Source organism: Propithecus coquereli, unplaced genomic scaffold (genome assembly GCF_000956105.1).
Source record: "Propithecus coquereli isolate 6110/MARCELLA unplaced genomic scaffold, Pcoq_1.0 Scaffold248, whole genome shotgun sequence".
NCBI lineage: Eukaryota > Metazoa > Chordata > Mammalia > Primates > Indriidae > Propithecus > Propithecus coquereli.
The window spans coordinates 2,722,816-2,748,053 of NW_012148041.1; the positions used below are offsets into that span (position 1 = coordinate 2,722,816).

The following is a 25,238-nucleotide window of genomic DNA, read 5'->3' on the forward strand; positions in this document are numbered from 1 at the left end:
GTGTGATGGTATTTGGGGGTGGGGACTTTGGGGGTGATTAGTTCATGGGAGCAGAGGACCGAGGGAGCTCGTCCCTCCCTCCCACCAGCAAGCAGGACCAGGACTTCGCCAGACAGGCTGTGGGAATGGGCCCTCACCAGACACGGAACCCACTGGCTCCTAGATATTAGACTTCCCAGCCTCCAGAACTGTGTGAACTGAATTTCTGCTGTGTATCATTTTATTTGACCCAGGGCTTGGTGTTTTTGTTACAGTAGCCTGTACAGACCGAGACAGTGCCCAACACATGTTCGTTGAATCCAGGTTATGTGGAGACACATATCAAGTTGCCCCAAAGAAGATCATTCCAAATACTTAGAGATGAACCATCATTCCCAGATGGTGTAAAATGTTAAACAGGCTGAGGTTGCCCAAAAATAGACCGAGCACTCTGGCAGGGACGTGCGGGCGTGGTGCTGGGGCCACACGTGCTGCAGGTGGTGTGGGGCAATCCGCAGACACCCTGAGATTCTGCGATTCCCATTTCCTCCCTTCCGAGGGTCCCTCAGCCAGGACGGCCACCTGGTGAGGGAGGGGCAGGGATCACCGCCCCCACTGTCACATGGGGAACCAGGCGGGCCTCCCTATGTGTCCTTCTTCCCAGCGAGGGCATTTCTGGGACTCTCCCCGCTGGGCCCTCCTGCCTTCCCCAGGACATGCAGAAGGCCCCGGCAGGCCTTGATGCAAATAGTGCACGATTTTCCAGGCTAAAATTACATCTGGAGTCAATTTTTATAAAATGTGGTGACAGATTTAGGTGCTGGGAAGATGGAGCTTTCTCAGAAGGCATAAAATTGACCTAAACAGTTAAAACCCGCTGAAACCCGGCGGCCGGCGCCACGAGAGCAGCTTTCATCCTTCAGGGATAAGCGCATCTGCAGCCGCGTGCAAACCCACGCCTGGCCCCGCCTGGAGAAACTGCTGCGCCTGCACTTGAGCCCCCTGACCACAGCATTACTATCTCTCGGCCAAGATTCTGGCCACAGAGAGGCGATCCACTCCCGAAGGGCAACAAACTAGCAGGTGGAGTGGTGGGAACTGGCTCCTGTCTATTCTCAAGGGCAGCCTTCCCTCGCCAGGGTAGCTCCATAGAGACTGATCTGGATCTATCTATCTTTCTTTCTTTTTTTAGAGATAGGGTCTCACTATGTTGCCCAGGTTGGTCTTGAACTCCTGGTCTCAAGAGATCCTCCTGCCTTAGCCTTCTGAGTAGCTGGTATTTTTCTTTAAATTCTCCATTCCTGGTATTTTTCTCTGTGGGTCACACAGAATCGGGCAAGGAAGTAGGGCCCCCTCCTGTCCCCAGTATGTTTAAGTGCATCTTCCCCTCTCCGGAATTAGCTTGAAGCCCATGCCCCAGGGGCGGCCATGTGTTTGAGCTCTGCCACTTTCACCCCTAGAGTCTGGGCATGGGTCCTGATCAGCTCTCGTAATGGGGTCTGTCTCCTCGATCTCTAGGAACCCGCACGCTCAGACATTCTGACCCTATGACTCCAGCTGTCCTCAGCCAGACAGCCATGAACCCCCTTCTGCTGGCTCTTCCTGTATGTTGCCAGCCTCACACTCTAAAAGCCAGCCATGTTATCTGCTCGCTGTCTGTGCTGGACGGTCTCCATTTGCCCCTCTGGTTCCACTCCCAGCCTTGTCCACACTGCTCTGTGCCCAGGGAGGCTGACCCAAGTGGAGTACATCAATGGTCCCCTGGCCACAGGTCTCCTGGTGAGGTTCCGCCAATGGGAGGCATCAGCAGGAGATCAGAGGCTGGGAAGAGAGTAAAGATGCCTGGGTTGGCTGTGCCCCTTCACTAGGGCCCCTGTTTTTATCTGGAAGCCCCCTTGGGGTTCCGGAATCGCCTTACCCAGGCCTGGAGTAGTAACGGCTTCCTGCTATTACCCCCCAGGATTCAACACCCCTCACCGGTTTCCTTCAACTCCACTCACGCCTTTATTACATCCCTCAGCAACGCAGGACCCGGCTGACCTGCTCCCCCAGCCTCCCGCTCTGCCTTGGCTTGTGCCACCATTTTGCTACTGGGCCCTTGTGCTATGTCTCCAAGCTCCGCTGAGACCCAGTTTGACTCGGCTCCTCCCCGTGGACACCCTGCGGCACTGGGGTCTAGCACCCTGCTCCATAACCTGAGGCCAGTCCCGCGCCTCTCCGTAGAAGGAAGAGGGTGAGCCAGATGATGCCCAAAGCTCCTTCCGACCCATTTCTCCTCTGCCCCACCATGCAGCCCTTAGGCAGAAGGCTTGTGTTTATTCGAATTCCATTTAAAAAAATCCAAACGACCTGTCAAAACTCTTTAGCTGAATGTGGCCTTCTGGCTGTAACTCTCCCTTTCGTAAACTCCCATTTTGTTCCATCCTCACTTCCCTTCTCACCATCTCCCGTGAGGACTGTGCACACACACGCATCGCCCCTTCCAGGCTACAAACCCCCTAGTTGTGACTCACACTTTGGGGAAGCTCTGCTCCTCTGACCCGTCTCCTTTTGTTCCCCAGCCGCTGGGGCCGCCCGGCACTTCCTGAACGCTCCCCGTTGCAAATACCGACTGATGTCGGCGAGTGACCAGCAAGGCCCCAAAGCCCCGCGGAGGCTGCCTACAAGGAGTGATGCCGCGGAGCGCCGCGCTCTAGGCACCTCGCCTGCGCCGTCTGTTTCACCCACAGGCCTGTGGGGTGGGAGCGAGCCCAGACGGCGGGTGCGGACACAGGTGCAGAGAGGCCACGTAACTTGCTCTGGGCCCCACCCCAGAGAGGGCTGGAGCCAGGAGCCAACACAGGTGCACCCACACCAAGTCCGCCACCTCCCTCCGCTCCACCCTGTGGGACCCGGAACCAAATGGAGAAGAGTCTCGGTTGCAGAACGCAATCAGCGGCTCGCCGAGCGGCACCCTCTTAAGAGGCCCTTCCAGACTTCCCTTAATGAATCACTGAGACATCAGCACGTTCCTGGTTTCCGTGAAGCGCAGCCAAAAGGCCTCAAAAGTAATTAGTTCGCTTAAGTAGGCTAAACGTTCCCCTAGCAATCTGCTTTATGCGTTAATTGTTTTAGAGTCTCAGAGAGGGTGAAGAAGTAAACTTTCGCCCAGCCCCCGTGGAAATATTTTCATGTTTTATGGATGAAATTCACCCCCTTCAGCTCCTCAGTCCCACCAAGTCAGGGGCGGAGGGGGTGGAGCGGGGCGGGGGTGTCCCGGCCAGTCCGCCCACCAGGCAGGGAGGTTGGTTGGTGAAGTCTGAGTCACCTGGGAGGGCCTCCCCGCCAGCCGGCTCCCCGCATGGGTCATTTTGTGCACTGTCTCCCTTCCTTCCCCTTCCCCTGGACCCTGGGGACAGGCCTGCGTCCTCTTAGCCACTGGGGCGTCCCTCTCTTGGTGGAGGGAGACCCCACACGGGTCTCCACCTGCAGCCCGCGGCCTCCCTCCCAGGGTGGGTGGAGATGGGCATGGGGTGGGGCTGCCAAGGCCAACAGGGCCACAGCCTCCGGCAAACCCCTTCTGGTCCCCCTCCTGTACCTCTTCTCATCACCAGGCCCAGGTTCAGTCTCCAGGCAGCTCGGGCAGCTCTGAAGGCCACGGACAGCAGCTTCCGCGCTGAGGCCCAGCGGGCCACCCCACCTCCCCACCACAGAAGGGAACAACAGTCTTCCCCCCAGACCTCAGCTTTCTCCTTGCTCAGCCAGACCCTCTTCTCCAAGGGAAAGGAGAGACAGCTTTTGTTGTTCAAACAGGAGCCAGGGGCTACCAGGACCCCACAACCCAAGCCAGCTCCCCGCTTTCCTCACTGCTCCTGAAAACCCTCCCCCGGGGGCTCAGCAAGGGACGCAGGAGGCAGCCACCACGCCCTTGTCAGCCCCTGCAGGCTGAGCTCCCTTTCCTAATCCTTTTATTCCTTAACAACCATTTATGAAGCACCTACCGTGTGCTGGGCACTGTTCTAGGTGCTCAGAATGTAGCAGTAAAAAAAGCAGAAAATCCCAGCCCTCAGAGAGTGACACGTGACAACAAGATGAATAAATAAACCGGAGCACGGTAGATGGTGAACAGTGACACGGAGAAAATAAAAAGCAGGGAAGGGGAGCGAAAGGGTCGGAGCGGTTGCAATGTTAGATGGGGTGGCGGGGAGGCCTCCACAGGCTGACATGTGAGTCGAGGTCCGAGGTGGTGGAGGAGCCGCATGGACACGTGGGAAAAGAGTATTTCTCGAAGCAGGAACAGCCAGCACAAAAGCCCTGAGGCTGGAAGGGAGAGCTGGGTGGGCCAAGCAGTGGGAGGTCACATTATGTGGGGCCTCGGGGGTCATTCGAGGGGCTGTGGTTTTGCAAGATGGGAGCTACTGGGGGGCTCTGAGCAGAGGAGGGACAGAACTTGACTTGAATTTTAACAGGATCCCCTGGCTACAGGGTGGGGAACAGACTGAAGGGATCCTGGAGGCGCCATTCACCTGCAAATGGCTTCTTGGGAGTGGGCCCTTCAAGTCCACTCTTCCTCATGCTCCCTCCCACAGGGGACAAAAGGCACATGGAGTGGGGGTGGGGGCAACGGGAATGAGAGAAGGCCGGAAAGTGGGCCATGCTGGGATGTGGTGGGTCTTGGAAGCCAGGCTACGGAGTGGGGACTTAGCTCAAAGCAGAGGGAGTCGTCAGGTTTCTCAGCAGGGAAATCACCTAACTGAAGCCACGCTCGCCTCAGTCAGAAATCACAGGAAGGCAGGCCGCGGTGGACAAGACATGGTGCTAGAAGCTATGTGCATGCCCCTGGCCACCAGACGAGGAGGTCTTAACAGGCCGGGGTCCCTCTGTCTCCCCCGAGACTGGGCTCCCCGAGGATGGGGCCATGTCTCCCCTCAGACTGGGGCTCCCCAAGGACAGGGCCGTGTCTCCCCTCAGACTTCGGCTCTCTGAGGGCAGGAACCATCTCTGCCCCCTTCAGTCGTTTCCTGTAACAGCAGAGACAATACCCTACCCTTTGCGCATCTTGGTAGCCTTCAGGGGGGCTAAGATGCTGCAGTTAGAAACACTACAGGGCGATTACTCCAGAGTGAGAGACGGACAGACAGACAGACAGGCAGACAGATAATCAGGGACAGGCTGGTGTCTCTGGTGTGGGGAAGGGGCTGTACCTACCTCCCGCCACTGCTTATTCTCCATGCCTTGAGTATACATGACGCACACTGTGGGGAGAGGAGAGAAGCGGGTTAACGCCCAGGCCAGCAGAAAGGTGGAGGTCCCAGATGGCAGGGTCCTGGATGGGCAGGCGCCTCAGAGACTCCAGCCTGGGTGGCACCGTTGGGTCTGGGTGGGGGTGGAGGATGTCTCCCGAGGCGGCTGGGGTCTGGGTGAGTGGGTCTATGAATCTGGCCCCCAAGGGCTCTAGATGCACCACCTCAGAGTGGTGGGCTTGGAGAAGGGGGCCTGGAGCACAGGTGTGTCTGGAAGGGGAACGCTTTGGGAGGAGGGTCAGGGCCATTCACTTCCAGGCCAGAGCAAGGGTCTGAAGCAGGATGGAGGGTAGGGTGGCAGAGATGTGACAGGGACAGCATGGGAAACCCTCATTGTTCCTTTACAGCCCAAAGCAGTCTCACGAGGCCTATTATTATCATCAGCCCCACTTTACTGATGGGGAAACCGAGGCTCAGAGGAGGCCAAAGACCTGTCCGAGGTCATACACTTGGGTGGCACTACTCAGGGCTTAAACCCTGGACTCCAAAATCAGTGCTCATCCCACCAGACCACAGCCAATCGGAGCCCTTAAATGTACGGGTTTGCCTGGGACTGAGACCGTCTGGACCCAGACACCCAACCCCTCCCAACCCACTCTGTTGTGTTGGAGCTTCACAAGTGTGGGAGCTGGGAAGGGTCACACCCCAGTTCTCTTCCTCCAGACACTACGGGTGAACATGAAACAGGCTGACACTCTTGGAACAGAGAGCCTGGCATATAGTTAGCGCTCAGCAAGTGTTCCCTGCTGTAATTAGCCGTAATGTTGTCACTGTCATTGTTACCGTGTTCATTCTCAGGGCAGGACTTACGTGGGTCAGACTTGGAAAACATGTCTTTGTCCAGGAGGCTCCTGAAAGAGGGGGGAGAGGAGGGGTTAGCGAGAAGAGACCTCAGGGGATCTGGGTAATGGGACTGGAGACTGCCTCTGGCCTGGCCTCAGGCAAAACAGGAAGAGAAGGCGGCTCCTTCCCCAAACTTCCATTAAACTCCATTAATAGCCAGGCATTGGGTGGCCCCACCTGCCTAAGGTGTGCGGGGCTCCCTACCACCCACCCACACCACTGCCACAGCCCGGGTGGGTACCCTGGCGCCCTGGATCCCACAGCCGCTCACTCTGGGGCCAGTCCTAAAGTGCTTAATGTCTTAGCCCTTTCTAGAAACTCTCCTTTGATCACTTCTGTCTCTCTCTCAAAAAAAAAAAAATAATAATAATAAAATAAAAGCGAGCAATCAAAACTTATCCATCCAGGTCCAGAAAAAGAAGAAGAAGAAAAAAAAAACGTATCCATCCAGTCTCCCATTCTCTTAAGATTCTACTCATAGCCAGTTTATTCGATGGTCTCATCTGTGCTGACGGATTAATGAATTATACCTCCCAGGTGTGAGCAGACCCATTTGAACAGGGTCCTTCGGTGGTCGAGGCCAGATCTAACACGCCGCCCTGACACTCTGACGGGCAGGCACTGCAGCAAGATGATGGGCTCCACACTTGAGGACAGAAAGATCCCGGAGCAGGTGCTAAGCCCCTGCCCCCCTGCCCCTCCTGCCCTGCCTGCGTGCAATGAAGCTCCACTCACTGAACCCCCGTGGTGGGTCAGGCAGCACGCTAAATGTGCAATTGTTAGCTCCCAATTCGCACGCTGCCCTGCGAAGTTGGTATTGGGCAGGTATCGTCCCATCTTACAGATGTGGAAGTGGAGGCTTGGGGCGAGCAGGCAGGCTACATCCTACACATCTGGGATCCCTCATTCCACAGTGCCCTGATGCTGTCAGGAAGCAACCGAGCCCGGTGCAAACTCCGTTTCAGGCTGGGAAGTGATTCAGCCTCTCTGAGCCTCCAACTGTACGACGCCCTGAAGGCTGCGGCTGCCCCGCCCCTCTCTCCCCAGCCCCCCAGTTCCCGCACACGCCATGGTTTCCTCCTGCAGGCGCTTCTCTCCGGGGCTTTCTCTGGCAGGCTGACTGCAGGTGCCAGAGCGTTCGTGCGCCCAGGGGCAGCGCTGAACCAAAGAAGGGCAGGGGCTGGGGGATAACTACCCAGCTGCCTCACTCCCTGCAGGGGACAGCTCTGCCCTACAGTCTCCCAGAGGTCCCCGTGGGGCTGCGCCCTGGGGCCGACCCGGGAGGCCTGCTCATTAAGCCACCCTGTGCTGGCTCGGGCCCCCTGCCCTGCCCCTGGAGGGGCTGCCGAGCCCTTCCCGCCGTGTGGCAGCTCCTGACTCCCCACCTTCACTGCCCTAAGGTCTTGGCTCTCTTCCCAACCCGCTCAGCCTCGTCCCACCGCCCTCCCAGATGCCCCACGGGGTCTTGTCGCCTCCCCCTCCACTCCCGCAACCCCTCACTCAGGTCCCCGTGCCCCTTGAACCGCTTTTCCCAGAGAAGAGAAACCATCAACGCCGGCTGGTGTTGCTTCCTAACAGCCAACTCCAAAGCTCAGAGCCGGACAAGGCCCTCGGGATCCTGCTCCCCCTTCGCCTGGGTGACGGGAAACAGAGGCCCAGGGAGGGGCAGGGCGCAGCCCCGCCCTACAGCAAGCAGGGCAGAGCCAGCAAGGTCTAGAGGGAGGCCTCAGCCTGAGTCACGTCACCATGGCCCTCAGCAGTGACAGCCTGTCGGGCAACCTGACCCCACAGTGAACCCACCATGAGGTGGAAGCCAAAGACCAACCGACAGACAGACGCCACAGAGCAGCCTAGTGCCAACACATGGTGTCCTCTGACGCCTGGGAGGTCCCAGGTCGCGTTCACAGGTCACCCCAGCTCCAGTTGCTGAGCAGATTCCTGGCAATGCCCCCAAGAGGGGATTCCTAGACGCTCCCGGAGAACTTCCTCCCTCCCCCATGGCCTCCACATCCAGGGGCCTCTCCCCACAGGCAGCCACCCCAGCCAGCCCCCCAGCAGCCCCTCCACGGACCAGATCCGCTCCCAGCCAGCTGTTACTTTGGAAACCATCTGAGAAACCTCCCAGCCCACTGCAGGGAGCGTGCGACACGTGAGGCACTGGCGGCTCTGGAGGGCGGCCCGGCCGCAGGGGCCACGTGCAAGATGACGCTCGCACACCGTTGCACGCACCGCGGCGGGGGGCTTCTGCCCAGCCTGGCCTCCTCATCCCGAAGCATGCTAGGTTCCGGATGAGGGACATCTGTCGTGATTTAAACAAAGGACAAAAGGCCTTAACGTCAAAGATGACTCCACAGTGGTGGAACCCGAGGCCGGGTGAGGAGCTGGAAAGTAATGCAGCGGGGGTGGGGGCTTCCCTAGCACAGCAAGCTGACTCACAACCATTTCCTCTCCTCTCTCCTGGGCTCCCTCTGGCCCGAAGCGTGCAGCCCGCTGACCCCTGGACCCCAGCACGGCACTCAGCACGCCCCGGGCTGCGAAATCATGGGGGCATCTGTGTCTCACCCGGCCGTGTGCTCCCCCCGCCTCTGCCACAGGCCAGCCTAGCACTTGGCCGAGAGCAGTGGCCCGGCAACGTGGATGAAGAAAGCACCGAAGGAATGACCAGATGGGTGAGCAGAGCTCTCGTCTCCCCGTCTGGATGGTGCGTGGTCACACTGGGGGACAACCTTCTTCCTCTTAGCTGTGGCATGTGACGGTTAAGTGCATGGACTCTGCAGTCGGACAAGCCGGGTTCACATCTCAAGGAAGGCAAGGCACGTGACTTGCCTTCCTCGTGCCTCAGTTTCCCCATCTGTAAAGTGGGGCTAAAAACGGTCCAGGGCTGCTGTGGAGATTAGATATGAGGAGCACGTGGAACCTAGTCCAGCTCGTCGGGTGGGTCGGTCATTGTCGGCCTGGTGTTAGGAGAGCGGTCACTCTCCTGGTAGATGCTTCTGGTGACGAGGGCAGCACAAGCCACCTCCGCCTGCCCTTGCCGGTCCGGGTAAGCCCACCCCAATGCACGCTGCCAGCGCCCCCTTCTGAAGTGCCTGTTGACTCCCTGCCGCTGGCTGGAGGGGTCAGCTCACCTACGTCCCTGCCCCCGCCCCTCTCTGATCCTTGACCTTGTCCACACTCGCCCCATCCAGCCCTCACCCCAACTGCCTGTCCTGACAGAGAGCTCAGGGCCCACTCAGCCTTCTCCCTGGGCCTTGAAATGGTGGCGTCACCCCGTGAACCGCGGGCCTAACACTCCCTGGGGCCCGGCCCAGCCCCCGGATGTAAAAAGGCAGGTTCTTGGACCCCATTCCCAGAGTCTGGTTTTGTAGGTCTGAGGCAGGGCCCCAGAAGCCTTGTTTAAACAGGTGCCCACCTGTGCCCCCACGTGTCTCTGATGGCAGCTGCCCCAATACCGTACGTTGAGACGCCTCAGGGCCTCGGCTCCCTCCACTGTGAAGTCAAAGACCACAATGCACACGCGGGCGGCACCTGCAGGCCCAGGCGAAAGCACCTTCCCAGCGATCCCCCGCTGAACCTGGGAGGCTCAGGCACAGTGAGTGACCTGCCCACGGGCGCACGCCCAGAAGAAACCTGGGCGAGGAAGCTGAGCCTTCCACCCCGAGGCAGGGCGTGACGGTGCAGATGAGATCGGACCACAAGTGCTTGTCCTCCACTTTCTGTCTTTGGAGAGCTCAAAGAGAAATTTTTTCCAATAGGCAAAATGTATTTTTTCCCCGAAAGAACACACAAGCCTTCTGCTGTCTGCACAGCAGCCTGGAGCTCGGCTTCTTCCGGTCCTTGAACCAAGGCCAGGGAAACAGGGCCGAGGGCCCTTTCCCTCCTGCTTGCCCTCAGGAATCATTTGCAACACAGCGGCAGTGAGAACACGGTCATCCACTGGGCTCCGAGGTCACAAGGCTCCGAGGCCCAGCAAAGGGAGAAAGTGCTGGAAAGGAGAGATGAGAGCCCCTGGCGGGTGAAGGAGGGGCCTTCGGTGACGCCTCCCATCTGACACGCTTGAGAAAGGTGTGGGCAGGGGCTTCAGAAAGGTTCCAGTGAGAGGTGGAGACGCAGTCTGACCCTGGGGAGCCCCAGTCTGGGGGAGACATGCCCTGTCCTCAGGCTGAGCTGAGATCTGGGTGAACTGACCACCACACATTCCCGGCTGTCTCTGAACAAAGCCCATGAATGCTTTGAACTCAGCGAAGACTGGCTGCAGCACAGAAAGAGACACGTTTTCCTGGACCAGGGTCCTTAATGGGGTCATGGACTCTCTGAAACTGTGAGCAGAATATGGCATATTGGTGCACATACACGGAGACACTCTTTTGCAGAGCTTTCATCAGATTCCCAAGGAGATTCATGAGGCTAAAAGGTTAAGAAAAGATGGTTTATCTTCTTCCCAACAACCCACCCTAATCATCCCTCCAACCTAGGCAAAAGGTGGGGGTGTTGAGAGCACAACTTGGAGTTTCAGCTCTGCCCCTTACCAGCTGTGTGGCCTCAGGCAAGTGACTTAACCTCTCTGTGCTTCAGTACCCCCATTTGTAAAAAAGGGTAATAATCAGGGTTTTCTGAGATTAATAGAGTTCATACATGCAAAGCAGTGAGAATAGTGTCTGGCACATAGGAAGCTGCAGTTCAGTGCCTGGCATACAGTAAGTGCCCAATAAAGGCCTGCGGAGAATGAAGATGGCTTCTAGGAGCACCCTACATTCTCCCCGCCCTGCTCTGAAAGGCTGGCTGTGGCAGGACCCGAGGACATGCCCTCGCCCACCACCACCCATCCGGCCGGACCGCCTTCCTCGAGGGGAGAGGGGGCCGGTGAGCCAAGGTCAGGTAGAAACAGGAATCCTGACGGCCCCAGAGACCCCCGGACCTGCAGGGCCTGCCAGCATCGCCCCATTTCTCCAGGGAGCAATCGACACCACACATCTGGCAATTGGGGTGGGAGAGGGATGACACAGATCAGGGACACAATCGGTGCCAAGTCCTTTGTTGGGCCCTTAACCTGCAACACCCTATTCACCCTGCATATCGATGCCAGGAGGTGGATGTGGCTCCCATGCCACAGGCAAGGCGGCTGAGCTCAAGACATGTGCGGGTGTCGCCTGGCTTGTCAGGGAGCGTGCCAAGATCTGAACTCTGGAGCTCAAGCTCATCCGGAGGTGCCACGGGGGGCGCCTGCATTGCCGAAAGCCAGGGGCTCCCCCAGCTCCGTCCGGCCAGGAGTGCCCCCACAGCCTCGCCGCCCTGTTTGCTGCCCCCAGCCTCTCAGAGCTGCTCCCAAATGAACGGCTGGAGAGAAGGACTGGAGGGGTTCCCATCGCCCCCGCCCGGCTCCGGACCTAACAGGCAAAAGTTACCCGGGAAAGCAGGGAGGGAGCCGGGGAGGAGAGGGACCCTGGCGCCCAGCCCTGGAACTCACCCATCGCCCCTTTCAGATCCCTTGAGCACTGTCTCCCTGGCAAGCAACCTCACCCGGGTCTAAAAAGCAAGTTTCCCATGGCTTCAGAGCACTCCTTCCCGGGGCTGTTTGCATCCGTTTTATTAACTGCTGCAATCACTGTCCCTCCCGTGCTGCATGGCCGAGGGCTGAGAGCAGGAGCTCAGACCTCGAGAGCATCCAAGCTGGAAGCGTCCACACGGCCACACGGTAAAACTGTGACCCCGGACAAGCTACCTCGCCTCAGCCTCCTGACCTGTGCACAGGTCACACACCTGCCTTGTGGCGCTGTCGTGAAGCCAATGGCTTAAAACAGAAATGTGCAAAGTGTGCTCAAGTCTTCTTTCCCCTACACCCCTCCGGTCCCACCCATCAAGTCTTAAAGGTTTCGACTTCAAAAACTCCTCCCGAACTGTCCACTCTTCCCCCTGCCACCATCGCCATGGTCTGGCACTTGTAGGCTGCAATGGCCTCCTGCCCAGCAATGTGCTTCAGTGCCTCACGTCCCCACCCTCACCAGTCCATTCTCTTCAGCAACCAGAGAATTTTCTTTAAAAGGTCAATCAGAAGTCCTATGTAACACCTGCTGCCCAACTGCTGTTAAAATAACAAATCAAATTCCTTAGCACACGGCCGGGCACGGTGGCTCACGCCTGTAATCCTAGCGCTCTGGGAGGCCAAGGCAGGAGGATCGTTTGAGCTCAGGAGTTTGAGACCAGCCTGAGCAAGAGCAAGACCCCATCCCTACTAAAAATAGAAAGAAATTAGCCAAACAACTGAAAATAGAAAAAATTAGCCGGGCACGGTGGCGCGTACCTGTAGTCCCAGCTACTTGGGAGGCTGAGGCAGGAGGATCGCTTGAGCCCAGGAGTTTGAGGTTGCTGTGAGCTAGGCTGACGCCACAGCACTCTAGCCCCGGCAACAGAGTGAGACTCTGTCTCAAAAAAAAAAGAAGTTGTTAAAAAAAAAATTCCTTAGCACAGCCTGCAGGCCATGATCTGCACCCCACATTTTCTGACCTCATCCTCCTCTACTCCCCCACTTCACACTCTGCCCCAGCCACATTGGTCTCCCTGTGGTTTCACAAGCATACCAAGGTCTTTTCTACCACAGGACCTTTGCACTTGCTGTTCTCCCTACCTTAATCACCCTTCTTCCAGATCTTCCCTCAGCTCAGCTCAAATGTCACCTGCCTGTCCTGTCTAAAACATACCCAACAGCCACAAACTTATTTACAGAGCACTTATCCCTATCAGACATTATTTGCTTAATCAAAAAATGTGTACGTTTGTTTATATTCCACCTCCACCCCCATCCCGCATGAGTTCTATGAGGGGAGAGAGTTTGCCTGTCTGGTTCACCCATATGTCCCCAGCACTTAGAACTGTGCCCGGCAAAGGCAAGACTCTCAATAGCAAATGAAGATCAATGTCAATTATCCAGTGAATGAAGGTGTCACTAGTGTTCAGTTATTGGTACCTATTAGCATGATCAAGCTCACCTGGCGCACTGCAGTTTATACAGAACTCACAGATTTAATCTCTTTTGTCTTCCTAACAGTCCTAGAGGATGTGGACAGGACCAGTATTCTCCACCACCTTATAGACAGAGAGACTGAAGTTCCACAACTTCAATGACCTGGCCCCGACCTCAGAGAAGTAAGCCAGAAACTGCAGTGACTGTCAGTGTCCCGCCCAGGTTTCTGCCATACCCAAGGCGTAAAGCTGTCCTACTCGGGCCTTCAGGTGCTGGGCCAGGCCAGTAGAAAAGATGCCAGAGGATGGAAGCAACTACAGTGATGTGAAATCACACTAAGCCTTTTTTCCTCGGCTGGCAAACCGGCAGACAGAGAAGCAGTCAGGGGCCAGCCAAGCTGCACTAGGAGAATCACCCAGTCACCCGGCCACTGACCATCTGAGGAGCCAGTCTTCAGAGACGCCTCTCGTAGCCCCAGGGAGGGCAGGCAGCCCCCTCGGAAAGCCTCCTGTGGCAATGCCAGGGCTGGCATCTACAGCAAGCATTCCCCCGGCTCTTCCTGCCAACAGAATCCACACAAGTTCAGAGCTGATGAAGACCCCCTGAAGTCAGGGAAGGCAGGCCCTTGGCCCTAGTCTAGGGGTGGACGTGGGACCCAGCTTTGGCCACTGAAATACACATGGAAGTTTGCTGCGAGATTTTGGGAGGGAATGCGTGTTCTTCAAATAGAACTTTTCAACAAGAAGCCTTTGGCACTACGCCTAGCTTCCTGTCTTTGGATGTGGCTGTGATGCCTGAAGCAGAGGCAGCCATTTTGTACCAGTGAGGCCTGCCATTTAGATGATAGCTCAGTAGACAGAGAGCAGGGTCCTTGGTGGTAAAATGAGCTAATCTACCTCCAGACGCATTGTGACCTGAGAAAATAAATGTACTTCAGGTTTCAAGCCACTATCAGTCAGACTGTCTGTTACGTACAGCCAAAGTATTCCTAACCAAACCTGACTCCTCTCTGCCCCAGAGCTTTCCAGCCTCATTCCCCTGCCTCCTCCCTACCCTTTCTTCCCAACCGTAGGTCACCTCTAGTGATGGCCTGGAGTCTGAGCAGGGAGGCCTGTGAGCTGGGAGAGGAGGTTTGGTAAGCTACCACGCATGATCTGGCTGCCATGGAAGGCCGGCTGCCATCCTGTGACGCCCTCTGCCTGCCGCTCCCTGGGGATTTGGGTCTGCCTCTCAGAATCACAGGCATCCCTTAGCAAGGACGGCCTCTCCCATCCCTGGAGAGAGAGCCTACCTCTGGGTCACGCCTACCACAGTTAGTGCCCAGGCCTCTACCATGATCCCCATGGAGACCCCAACCCCCAACCTCAAGAAGCCCGCCAGGCTTTGAAGTCTAACGGAACTGGATTTGGATCCTCCTCTACAAATGTACTAGCTGTGAAAACTTGGGCAGGTCCCTTAACGTCTCTGAGCCCCAGCTTCCTAATTAGCAAAAAGGGAAAGTACTATCTACCTCACAGGATTGCTGTGGGGTTAAAAGATATAGTCATCGTGGTAGGCAGAAACATACGATGGCCTTCGAGATGCCTGCCCGCTGGTGTGCACGCCTGTATGATCCCCTCCCCTTGAGTGCGGGTGGGACCTGGGAATACAGTAGGACAGTCGCTCGTGTGATTAGGTTATGATACATGACACAGGTGATCAGATGCTCACCCGTGATCACAGTTGCTTTACATAAGACTGTCGTAGCAGCCTGGGGAGACTGTCCCACTGGCTCTGAAGAAGCAGGCTGCCGTGCTGTGAAGGGGCCACACGGCGAGGGCCCAGGGGCAGCCTACGGGAGCTGACAGTCACCCTGGTCTAACAGCCAGCAAGAAAACAGGAATTTAATCTTACTGCTGCAAGACATTGAGCTCTGCCACAACCCAGTGATCTTGGAAGAGGACCCCAAGCCTCTGTGGATGAGATCACAGCCGGCTGACACCTCGAGTCCAGCCTAGTGAGACCCTGAGCAGAGGGGCCAGTCCGTGCTCTGCCTGGATTCTGACCTATAGAGACTGGGAAATAATAAATGGCTGTTGTTCTAAGCTATAGGTTTGCGGTAATTTGTTACAGAGCAACTCAAAACTAATATAATGATCCTAGTTTGAACCATACAAAAGTGCAATTTGAATAGGTTAAAAACAATTGAGTATAGGCAATTGCACACGGTTCAGCCTAATACAGATGTAAATACTTATTACATGCCCTAGCATCTAGTAAGCACTCAATAAGTGCCATTGTTAGTATTCCCCTGGCTCCACCAAACTGAGTACCTTGGCACACTGAATGGTTAAATGGACCTCTTTTTCCTAGCACTAGATTTGACATCTGCCACACTGTCCCCAGGCCTCCCCTTTCCCAGAGCCACCCTTCCCCTGCCTGTCAGAAGGAAAGGCCCAGAGCAGGTTCACACCCCTTCTGAGAGGCCCAGGGCACACCGCTCCTGAGCTGGGCTGCCTCTCAGGCCCCAGGTCAGCAAAATGCCAACCTGAACAGACAGCAGAAAACAGTATCTCTGGGGCAGAGGCGACAACTGCCCAAGGGCCCCACACCAGCAGGCGGGGAGAGAGCAGCTGCTCGCGACATTCCAGCAGGGCTAAGAGATCCGGCTGCCTCTGGACTGTCCCCTCCCCGTCTTCCCTGGGTCCCTGGGTCTCAGCAGGCCACAGTGTGGAACTGCGCATTGCTTCTCCAGCGGGGCCCCGCCCCGGTGCAAAGGTTTCCTGTCGTGCAAAAAGTGCAAATCGTTCTTTCTAACCACCATGCTGGTCCAGATCCCTGCACCAGATGACAGGTTGCATAGAGACCTGAAAAATAGCGGGGCCTTTGGGGAATGGGACACCAGACAGGTAAATTTTGACTTGGTCTGCAGGGTGGCTAACAAAGACAGGAAAGGCCTAGAAAAGACCATTGGAGTAAGGAAGAGCTTTTGGCTCAAGGGTGTAGGGTCTTTAAAGTCACATTTTCTTTTCCTTCTTTTTTTTTTTGAGACAGGGTCTTGCTCTGTTGCCCAGGCTAGAATGCAATGACACAATCACAGCTCACTACAGCCTCAAACTGTGGGCTCAAGCGATCCTCCTACCTCAGCCTCCCCAGTTGCTAGGACTACAGGCATGAGCCACCATGCACATCCAGTTTTTTAAATTTTTTGTAAAGATGGAGTATTGCTGTGTTGCCCAGGCTGGTCTCAAACTCCTGACCTCAAGTGATCCTCTCACCTCAGCCTCCCAAAGTGCTGGGATTACCAATGTGACACTGCGCCTGGCCTAAAGTCATATTTTCTACAATGCCTGCTGGTATCACCTTCCACAAACCACCTGCCATTACCCACTCCCAAAACAAGCTCTAAGAATCTCTAGATAGATCAGACCTCCAGGACCCACACAAACCCTGGGACCCAGGTACAGACACAGATCTTTATTTACTTCCAGGTGTCAAATAATCAACATTAATCACTATTTGTGGATTAATCCATTAAACCCTCATACCTGCTAAGGATTACACTTGCTTTCCAGATGAGGAAACTGAAGCACAGACAGCTTAAGTAGTTTACCGGTGGTCACAGGAACACAGCTGGGATTTGAACCCAAGGAGACAGGTGCCAGAGCTCACAGTCCTAACCACTATGTCAACAACCAAAGGCTTTCTAATCTGCAGCCCTTAGTTTACCACAATTGGTAAAAATAATTGTTTGGGAGCAGACTATAGATTAGCCCCAGATACGCTCCACCTGGAGCAGGGGCCGGAACACGCCCATCCCCCAGCGTTATGTGCCTTCAGCAGACTCGGCTGGGTCCGCACGACAGCCCTATGCTCTGGCTCAGACATGCCCCCGCATCGGGCAGCTTTGCTCAGCGCGGAGCGCCCTAGCATAGGCATGGGAAGGGGGCCTCCTGGGGCTGCAGTGGGTGGCAGGACCCCTCATAAGCAGCAGAGGAAGAAGGGAACTGGAAACTAGCATTCCTGGGAGCCAGAGGTGGCAACTCGTAATCTTCCCTGAACCAACGGCCCCTCCACCCCAGCTGTTCATCCCGAACCCCCCTAGACTTCTCAACCCCACCCAGCCCCTCTGCCTGCCCTACTGTTCCCTGCCCACCAGCAGGTGACACCTAGATGCTCAGGGCAGGGGCAGTCCACAGCCTCCTCTCCTGGGGCCCCGTCAGCACTGACCACAGGGTGCAGGAGAGAGGGACTTGACTCCTTTTAACTGGGGACCATGCAGTGAAGAATATGCCAGAGAAAGTCCTTCTGTGTACCTCTCCCTCCTCCCCATCCTCCTCCTGTTTCTGTCTCTCTCTCTGTTCTAGAACCTGAATAGTTGCACCTGGTTGCATCTAAGAGCTTGATCTACAATTTCAAGGCCACCCGGATTGTTTCCTCCCCTCCACTCTTTTCCAAGTGACTCCTCCCTCCTCATCCCTCCCCACGAAAACCCACTTCCCCACCCTCTGGCTTTCTGGAGAGCAGGAGCAGGGCCCAGAAGACCCTCCTCAGGCTGATGGGTCATGTTCCCCGCAAGGGAATGGATGCCAGGGTCGGCCCCCGAGCCACATCTCCCAGGAGCTCAGATGCATCCCAAGCTAGTTCTTATGCAAGAGGTTGGAGTCCTCTGGACACACCTCTACTTCCAGAGAGCAAGCAAGAGGGACCAAGTGCTACTGCCTTAGGGTAGTTACTTACTGAACACCTACTGTGTGCCAAGCAAGTGCAAAGTAGTGTGCTAGGGCTTCGTGCTCCTCTACCGCTGCCAGGCACTGTTCTAGGCAGTGAGCTACCTTGGCTAACAGGTTTCTCCGTGAGTACATGGTTTGTTGTTTGTACTTGACAAAGGGGAAAACCGAGGCTTCGAGCGTGCCCCAAGTGCTGAAGCAGAGGTTCCATTTCAAGAAGCCTAACTCCAAAACCACAACATCACCTGCCCCGGCTCCTCCTCTCCACTGGAGTACACGGTCCGTGGGTCTGATTCGGGGTGGGAGTCCCTGCCCCGGAATGCTCTGGGGGAGAAGGGATGAAGTCGACACACCTGAGATGTCTTAAGAGGTTTAGTCCTCAGTATATGAGTGGCCTGTGGCTCGGGCTGAGTACCCCTGGAAGGGCCCAGGGGACACAGAAAACAGTAATTTGAGCTGGGTGTCTCATGGGTGAGAGGATGCCTGGAAGTGGGGAGCATGAGGCCAGGCCTTTCAGGATGGGGGTACGGGAACTGCCAGCTGCAGGAGGAGTGAAATGTGGACGGGACGGGCTGTTCGGAGGCTTGGAGGCGGGAAGGATCCCCACGACTCTGAAGCGGCCAGGTATGGATAAAGGCTGGGAGGGGGCGCTAGGAGCAGGCTGTGCTTGCGGAAGGGAGGGAGGGCCGTGCTAGCTGCCGATGGCTGAGGAGGTGAGACTGGCGCTAATGAGCCATCAGGAATCCCCCAGCAGGGCAACACAAGATACAAATGGCGCCGGGAGATAACTCTGACAGCATGGGGGGTGGGACTGGGGGAGACACCGGGAGCTGTCACAGGAGCCCCTGGAGGGCCTGGCTGGGGGCAGCTATGCCCCACCACACCAGCCTGCACGCCCACTCGCCCACAAGTCTTCCAGAGACAGTGCCCCTGAACCCCTCCCTCTTTCACGCCCCTGCCCAGCCTCTCCGGCTCTACCTATTCCTCCCCAATGCCCCGACTTTGTAATACAGGGCTGGCTGGCAACGAGGTCACCCCGCATTCAGGGACTGACCAACAAGTGATTTGGAAGAGGATGGGGTGGGCGATGGAACAAGGGCCAGCCAGGGCTCCAGAAACGCTGTCAGTTATTTGGGGACGGGAGCATGGCATCTCCAGGAGAACCTCAAGGGGGCTATGCCTGGGCCACAGTGCCCCGCACAGTCCCAGCAAGGCAGGGATCCTAGGCCAGCCACAGCGTGAGCGCACTAGGGAACAACCCCCTTCACCACCCATACCCTCTTACTGCCTGGGACAGCCTTCCCCTCGCCTGGGACAACCTGGGGGAGACCCAGCTCCTAGGGAAGTCGCCCCCCAACCCTGTGTGACATGACTGAGGATTTGGGGGTGGTAGCCCACAAAAACACTCCTCCTCCTTCCCTGCTGGGCTCTAAAATTTCACAATCAAGGTTCTATTCCTTTGGCTTGAGATTCTGGACCCAAGTCATCCTTTTTCTTAACGGTGCCACTTCAAGTTGCTATCATTTATCCACACCTCAGTATGACTGAGTCAATCCGATCCTTTTCCAAGAGTTGATTTTGTTGTTGGAGGGGAAGGAAGGCTTTAGAATCCTGGGGTCCAGGACGGTGGGTGGGCGGGGGCGGAGAGGATGAGGATGCTGGGGCCAAGAGGGGGCGAACAGAGAGGAGGGCAGAGAGGCGGACGGGGCGAATCCTTCCCTTCCCTGGGGAGCGCTGCTCAGAGACAGCCCAGGCGGAGACCCTTGTTAGCCTTTCACCGAGTCCCTCTCCCCACTCAGGAGCCCGGACCCCTCTGCTCCTGTGTCTTCCTCCCTCCCCGAAGCAACAGCCTGGAGCGCAAACTTTCTGGGCTATGACCCCAGCCTGGCTCCCCATCCTGCCGCGGCCACCCGCAGCGGGGCAGGGGCTCCTGGCGGACAGGCAGGGGCGCGTCTGGGGGGGTAGGACACTCCGGGAAGGGGGCGCGCGGAGCCAGAGCGTCGAAGCGGCAGGGGCTGCGGGGCTGCGGGTCCAGGGGCGGGGCATGGGGACCCAGCCAGCGGGCGGCTCACCTGCAAGACACGGTGATCTCCACCTTGGTGGCCGGGATGCTGCCCGCCAAGGAGTCGAACTCACTCAGCGACGCCATGTCCTCGGGCTGCTCCATCGCCCACCGCACCCCCACCCCAAATCAGTCAATCCTGCGCGATTCACGCCTCCTCCGGAGCGACTGGAGCCCTGGGCTCTCCCCCAAGTCCAGAGCCAGGGCTGGGCGGCCAGGGGAGGAGAGAGGAGCGCGAAGAGGGGGCGTGGGAAGTGAGAGAGGCAAGGGGGCGGAGGGAGCGGGGGCCGCGGACCGAAGAGGGGGCTCGGTGACGCCGCGAAGAGCCCAGGGGCCCAGCGGGGAGGGGCCGCGAGCCCAGGGAGCTGGGGCGCAGCGGGAGAGGCGGAGAGGGGCTGGGGAGAGGGCGCCGGGAGGGACGCGCGGAGTCGCGTAGAGGGGAACAGAGAGAGGGGCGCGCGTGCGGCTGTGGGCCGGGGCAGAGGTGGGGGGCTGCAGGGGCCGGATGGGGCGCGGGCGGCGGGGGCGGCGGGGCGCGGGCAGCGCGGAGCCGGGAGCCCGGAGCGCCTGGGCTGCGCCGCCTCTCGCTGGGTCTCGGCGCGGGAGGCAGCGGGGCTGGGACGCGGCTGCAAGCGCCACCTCCTCGGCTCGAGCTCCGGCTCGGGGGCGCCCGGGCTGCGGGAAAATCAAATCTGCCCGAAGCCGCCGCCGCCCGCCACCCGGGGTGGGCCGCGAGGGGGCCGCGAGCGCCAGAGGGGACGCCCGCAGGGGCCGGGGCGGGGCCGCGGGCGGGGTCTGCGCGCTGTGAGAGCGTGTGTGAGCGTGTGTGTGTGTGTGCGTGGCGGGCACGGGGACGCGGCTCCAGATGCCGGGGCCGCGGGGGGTGACAGCGGAGAGGGACCCGCTCCCCTCCCCTCCCCTAGGGGTCTGCATACCCGGGGCGGGCGGGTTGTGTGAACCGAGGGGCGCCGGGGTCTGTGTGTGCAGGGCAAGGAGGGGCTGGGGTGGGAGGGACGTGTGCAAAAAAGCCCCCCAGGGGTTGGGGTGGGGGTCTCTGCTGAGTGTGCGCGACCCCCAACCCCGGGGGCAGCTCTCGGGCCAGGAGCAGACTGGACTTCCCTTTATTAGGAGGGAGCACCGGGGTTCGCGGTGAGGGCCTTCTGGCCCGGTAGGGTCGGTGCGCGGGCGCTTCTCCCTTGCCGCCTCCGGTTCCCGCCGGCCCGGCCTCGCCCAGTCAGGCTGACTAGAGCCTAAACCTAGAGCCAGCGCCCTTCCCCTCCCCCGCCCGTCGTGACCACACGGCTGAGCCAGCCTCCGGGTCTAGAAGCTTCTGCCACCAGACTGGGAGGGTGGCCCTAGCTCCCCGGGCTTCTGTGCAACCAGCACAGAGTAGATGCCTGCTGTGTGCTGTGTGCAGGGCTCCAGGCCCTTCCCAGGGAGCGAGGGGAGCGTTGAAGCATCTGTCAGGCAGCCCCCTCCCCACCCCAGCGCCTCACGGCCCCCACCGCGCCCCAGCCTTGCCCTCCGGGGTCATTTCCCCAGAGGCTGCGCACGCAGACTTTACACTTGTCTCCAGAAAATCCTCCCGCAGCCCCTCCTCGGCCTCAGCCTAAGCTTTGCTGAGATGGAGCCTCCACGTTTACCCCCAAGCCGCCACTTGGAAGCCGATGTGCCTTGCTCGGGAAGCCAAGAACTTGGAGCTAGGCCGGAGGAGCCGCGCCCTCTGGGCCTTGCCTGTGGCAGCCGGGCCATAAGGGTTCATCCAGATCCTGTTTGAAGCCAATTCCCAGAACATCAGATAACAGCCAGAGGCACAGACAGATACAGGCAAGAACGCAGTACTGGGCCTGGGACAATTTGCTCATGGCTCGGGATCAGCTGGATTTGGTTCTGCCACGTGGGACGGACCGGCAGAGGCTGGAATTCCCCAGGCAGCGGGGCACAGCTGGGTCAGGAGGCCCCAGTCTGCGTGCGGTTTGGCCTGAAGCCCTCCCTCCATGGAGAATAACTCTGTCTTCCTTTCCTAAGGGATGCGAAACTGGGCTTAGAATCTCTACCGTTCCCCACCACCCACATACCTGGTGTAGACAATGCTTAAAACATACTTGTGGAGTACGTTCTCCATTCATTCCATGAGTCTTCACTGAGCACCTGCTGTGTGGCTGGCACTTGGGAAATCTTGTTGATAACAATGATCACCACCGTTTTATTTTCAAAGATCTAGATGCCATGCGTAATTTTTTTTTTTTTAAGAGAGCAACTCTCCCTACATTGCCCTATTCACAGGCAGGACCATAGCTTACGACAGCCTGGTATTCCTGGCCTCAAGTGACCCCCCTGCACCCTGCCTGTAACTGGGACTACAGGTGCAGCCACTGCACCTGTCCATACTTACATTTGAGATATTATTCACATACCATAAAATTGCCATTTTAAAGTATACAATTCAGGGGTTTGTCATGTATTCACAAGGGCCATGCCTGATTTTAAATTCTCAAAATAATTATAGGAGTGGGTTGTTATCTACGTTTAATAAATAAGGAAGCTAGGGCCCAGAGAGGCTAAGTAACTTGTCCATGATTACCCAGCTGGAATTGGCAGAATGAGGACTTGAAGCCAGGCAGTTGAGAGCAAAACCTGACCCTGAGCAAGAGGCTCGATTGCCTCTTAGGATGGGGCCAGATGACAGAAAGTCATCAGTGAAATGAGGCCTTGCTGGAGAGGATAATAGGGAGCCATTGCAGGTTGTTGAGCAGGTGAGTAGTGAGATTGAAGTTCTAACCGAGTAACCTTGTAAAGTGACAGCATTTGGAGTAGCAGCCCCAGGGTCTCTTTCTTGAAAGATGTAGGGGCCTGTTTGTGTCATTCCATTCCCTCTTACTCATTGCGTTTCCATTAGCTAGATCTTTGGCTAAAAAAAAAAAATTATTTTGGGCACCTGCCCTGTGCCAGGCACTATTATAGGCTCAGAGAATAAAAAGGTGAAAGGACACAGTATGTATCCCCGGAGTTCCCAGGCCAGTGGGGCCTGTGGCGTGCGGACAGCTAACCCACAGCGCAGCAGAGGGCGTGCTGTTGAGGAAGGCATGAAGGGCCTGGGCACAGAGCAGAGTACCCGACCGTCTGCCCCAGGAGTGGGAACCAGGGAGGGTCAGGGGCAACTGCAAAAAGGAGGCAACGCTGAGATGGACGTAGGAGTTGACGTCTTAGTTTGTTTCCCTCAGAAGCAGACCCTGAGACAAAGGTTTGAGCGTGCGTAGTTCATTTGGGAGGTGTCTTAGTCTGTTCCTGCTGCTATAACAAAATATTTTAGACTGGGGTTTTCTGTAAAAGACATTTATTTCTCACAGTTCTGGAGGCTGAGAAGTCCAAGATCAAGGTGCCGGCGGGTGTGGTTCTCTGCTTCCAAGATGGCACCTTGTTGCTGCATCTTCCCGAGGGGCGAACGCTGCTGCGTCCTCACACAGCAGAAGGCAGAAGGGCAAAAGGGACCCGGCTAGTTCCTTTAAGCCCTTTTCTAAGGGCTCTCACCCGTTCCTGAGGGCGGAGCCTCCTAACGGCCCCACCTCCTAATACCATTACATCGGCAATTAAGTTTCGACAGATGAATTTTGGAGGGACACGTATGTTCGAACCAGAGGAGGAGGAGAAGACACTCTGTGGGGGGAGACCGGGAAGGGAAAGGCAGCCAGTTGTTGCCGTGGGCGACTGGGCTCACTCTCACCGAAGAACTAGCTCTGGGATGCTGTCGACCACACCTCAAACGTAGCCCGCCAGCGGGGTGAGGGAGCTGGGATGTGCTTCCACCAGCTCCTGCCAGTCCTTAGCTCAGCGGCTGAGGGCTGCTTCTGGAGGGTGCTGATTTCCGGGCACTTTTGGCCTGAGCAGCGCAGAGTGGCGGTGCGGGTCCCGGAAGCCAGAGAAAGCCTCAGGCAAAGAGACGCAGGTGCTGGCAGTTGGATGTGGGGAACTGGAGCATGCTCAGGCGAGGTGAGGCGGCCCCCGCTGCAGATGATGGACTCCTGCCTGCAGGACAAGGCAGAGCAGGCACTCCTGGCAGGGGGCTAGTATGACTAAGGGCCAGAGATCTGCGACTGGGGACCATCGTGTGGCTGGAGCACAGGGCAAGGGTTGGTGGGGGTAGAGTACGAGGCCAGGAGATGAGGGGCCGTGATGCAAGGCCACGGCCTCCTCCGGGCACAGAGGCTTTTCAGAAGGGGACACTGAAGGAGGGTGGGGTGAAAGACACCCTCCAGCTGCATGGCCATCCAGCGAGCCCCAGAACGCAGAACTTGCTGATCAGGCCCAGGGAAAAAGATGCTCCCAGACCCTGCCCAAATGAGTTGCTAATGGTTCAAACGCAGCCCATAGACATTGCCATTGGAGGGGTCATTTCTCCCTTGACAGCAATGATGGTGCTGAGTAACCATGGTCACCTGCGATGTCCAGGCAAGCCACTGGGTGAGCCAGCAGGTGCTGCGGATGCCAGCAGGTGCCTGGCGGCCAGATTAGACCCAACCCTGGCCCTGGCCCACCAAGCACATAGCTGCTGCTCCTCTCTCTGATTAAGAACTGCAAGCACGGAAAGGGCCATGCCCAGAAGGTCTGGAATAGTCAGCGTCAGCATTTTGCCTTTGCCATCCAAGACTGCAAACATGCTCTCATCTGACCTAATCCACGGTGTTAATGACGGCAGAGCAATTTCAAGAGGCAACTCACAGCATTGATAAGGAGAGGAAAAGCACCACCCGGCTTAGGAGGCAGAGCTCCTCACAGAAGAGGCAGCTGCTGTCCCTCCTCCCGTCCCTGGGCACTTCTTGAAAATGCTGCCCTCCATCTGCCCTGTCTGAGGCTGGGGATGAGAAGAGAAAGGGGCACAGAAGAACAGAAGTGGGCGTGTGCACGGGACAGGGAAGTAGGTGCTGCCCATACTGCCCCTTAGGACAAACTAGGAATAAGGCATTCTTTTTACTCTGGGTGAATGCAGTCTTGAGCCAGGCAGGGCACGTGGCTTGTTGGGCAGAGTGTGGGCTGGATTTGAGCTCCCACTTACCCCCCTGGCTGGGTGCCTTTGTGCAGTAAACACCTTGTACTACCGTACATGGCAGCCCCAGGGAGAGAAGGAAGGATAAGAGGGCATGAGAGGAACTTGAAACCACCACAGTGGTAAAGAGGCAGGGGAGATGCAGTGTCTGATTCCATCCATTAATAGAAATCCTAGAAGGGGCCTGGTTGGAGACCATCTAGGTTAAACCCTTCCTTTTCCTGAAAAGCTTAGAGAGGAGGGGGTGATGGACTCGAGGTCATCTGACACTTCCCTTGGTAAGAAAGTCACCAACAGTGAGGCCAGGTGCCCACGAGCAGTGAGGTCCTGCCTCAAAAAGTGTGGAGAGAAGCCGTGT

The 25,238-nt window shown here is 57.4% G+C and overlaps 1 protein-coding gene across 1 annotated transcript in view; it reads right to left on the reverse strand.

Moving 5' to 3' along the window:
• Nucleotides 1–19,941, reverse strand: part of CPNE5 (copine V) — a 111,502-nt gene extending 91,561 nt beyond the window's left edge. Inside the window, exons 1-3 of the mRNA XM_012646580.1 lie at nt 19,847–19,941; nt 6,072–6,112; nt 5,167–5,213 (exon numbers count right to left, since the gene is read on the reverse strand). Of these exons, the coding sequence (XP_012502034.1) occupies nt 5,167–5,213; nt 6,072–6,112; nt 19,847–19,941 (183 nt within the window). The remainder of the gene's footprint in view (nt 1–5,166; nt 5,214–6,071; nt 6,113–19,846) is intronic.
• Nucleotides 19,942–25,238: the final 5,297 nt, after the last annotated feature.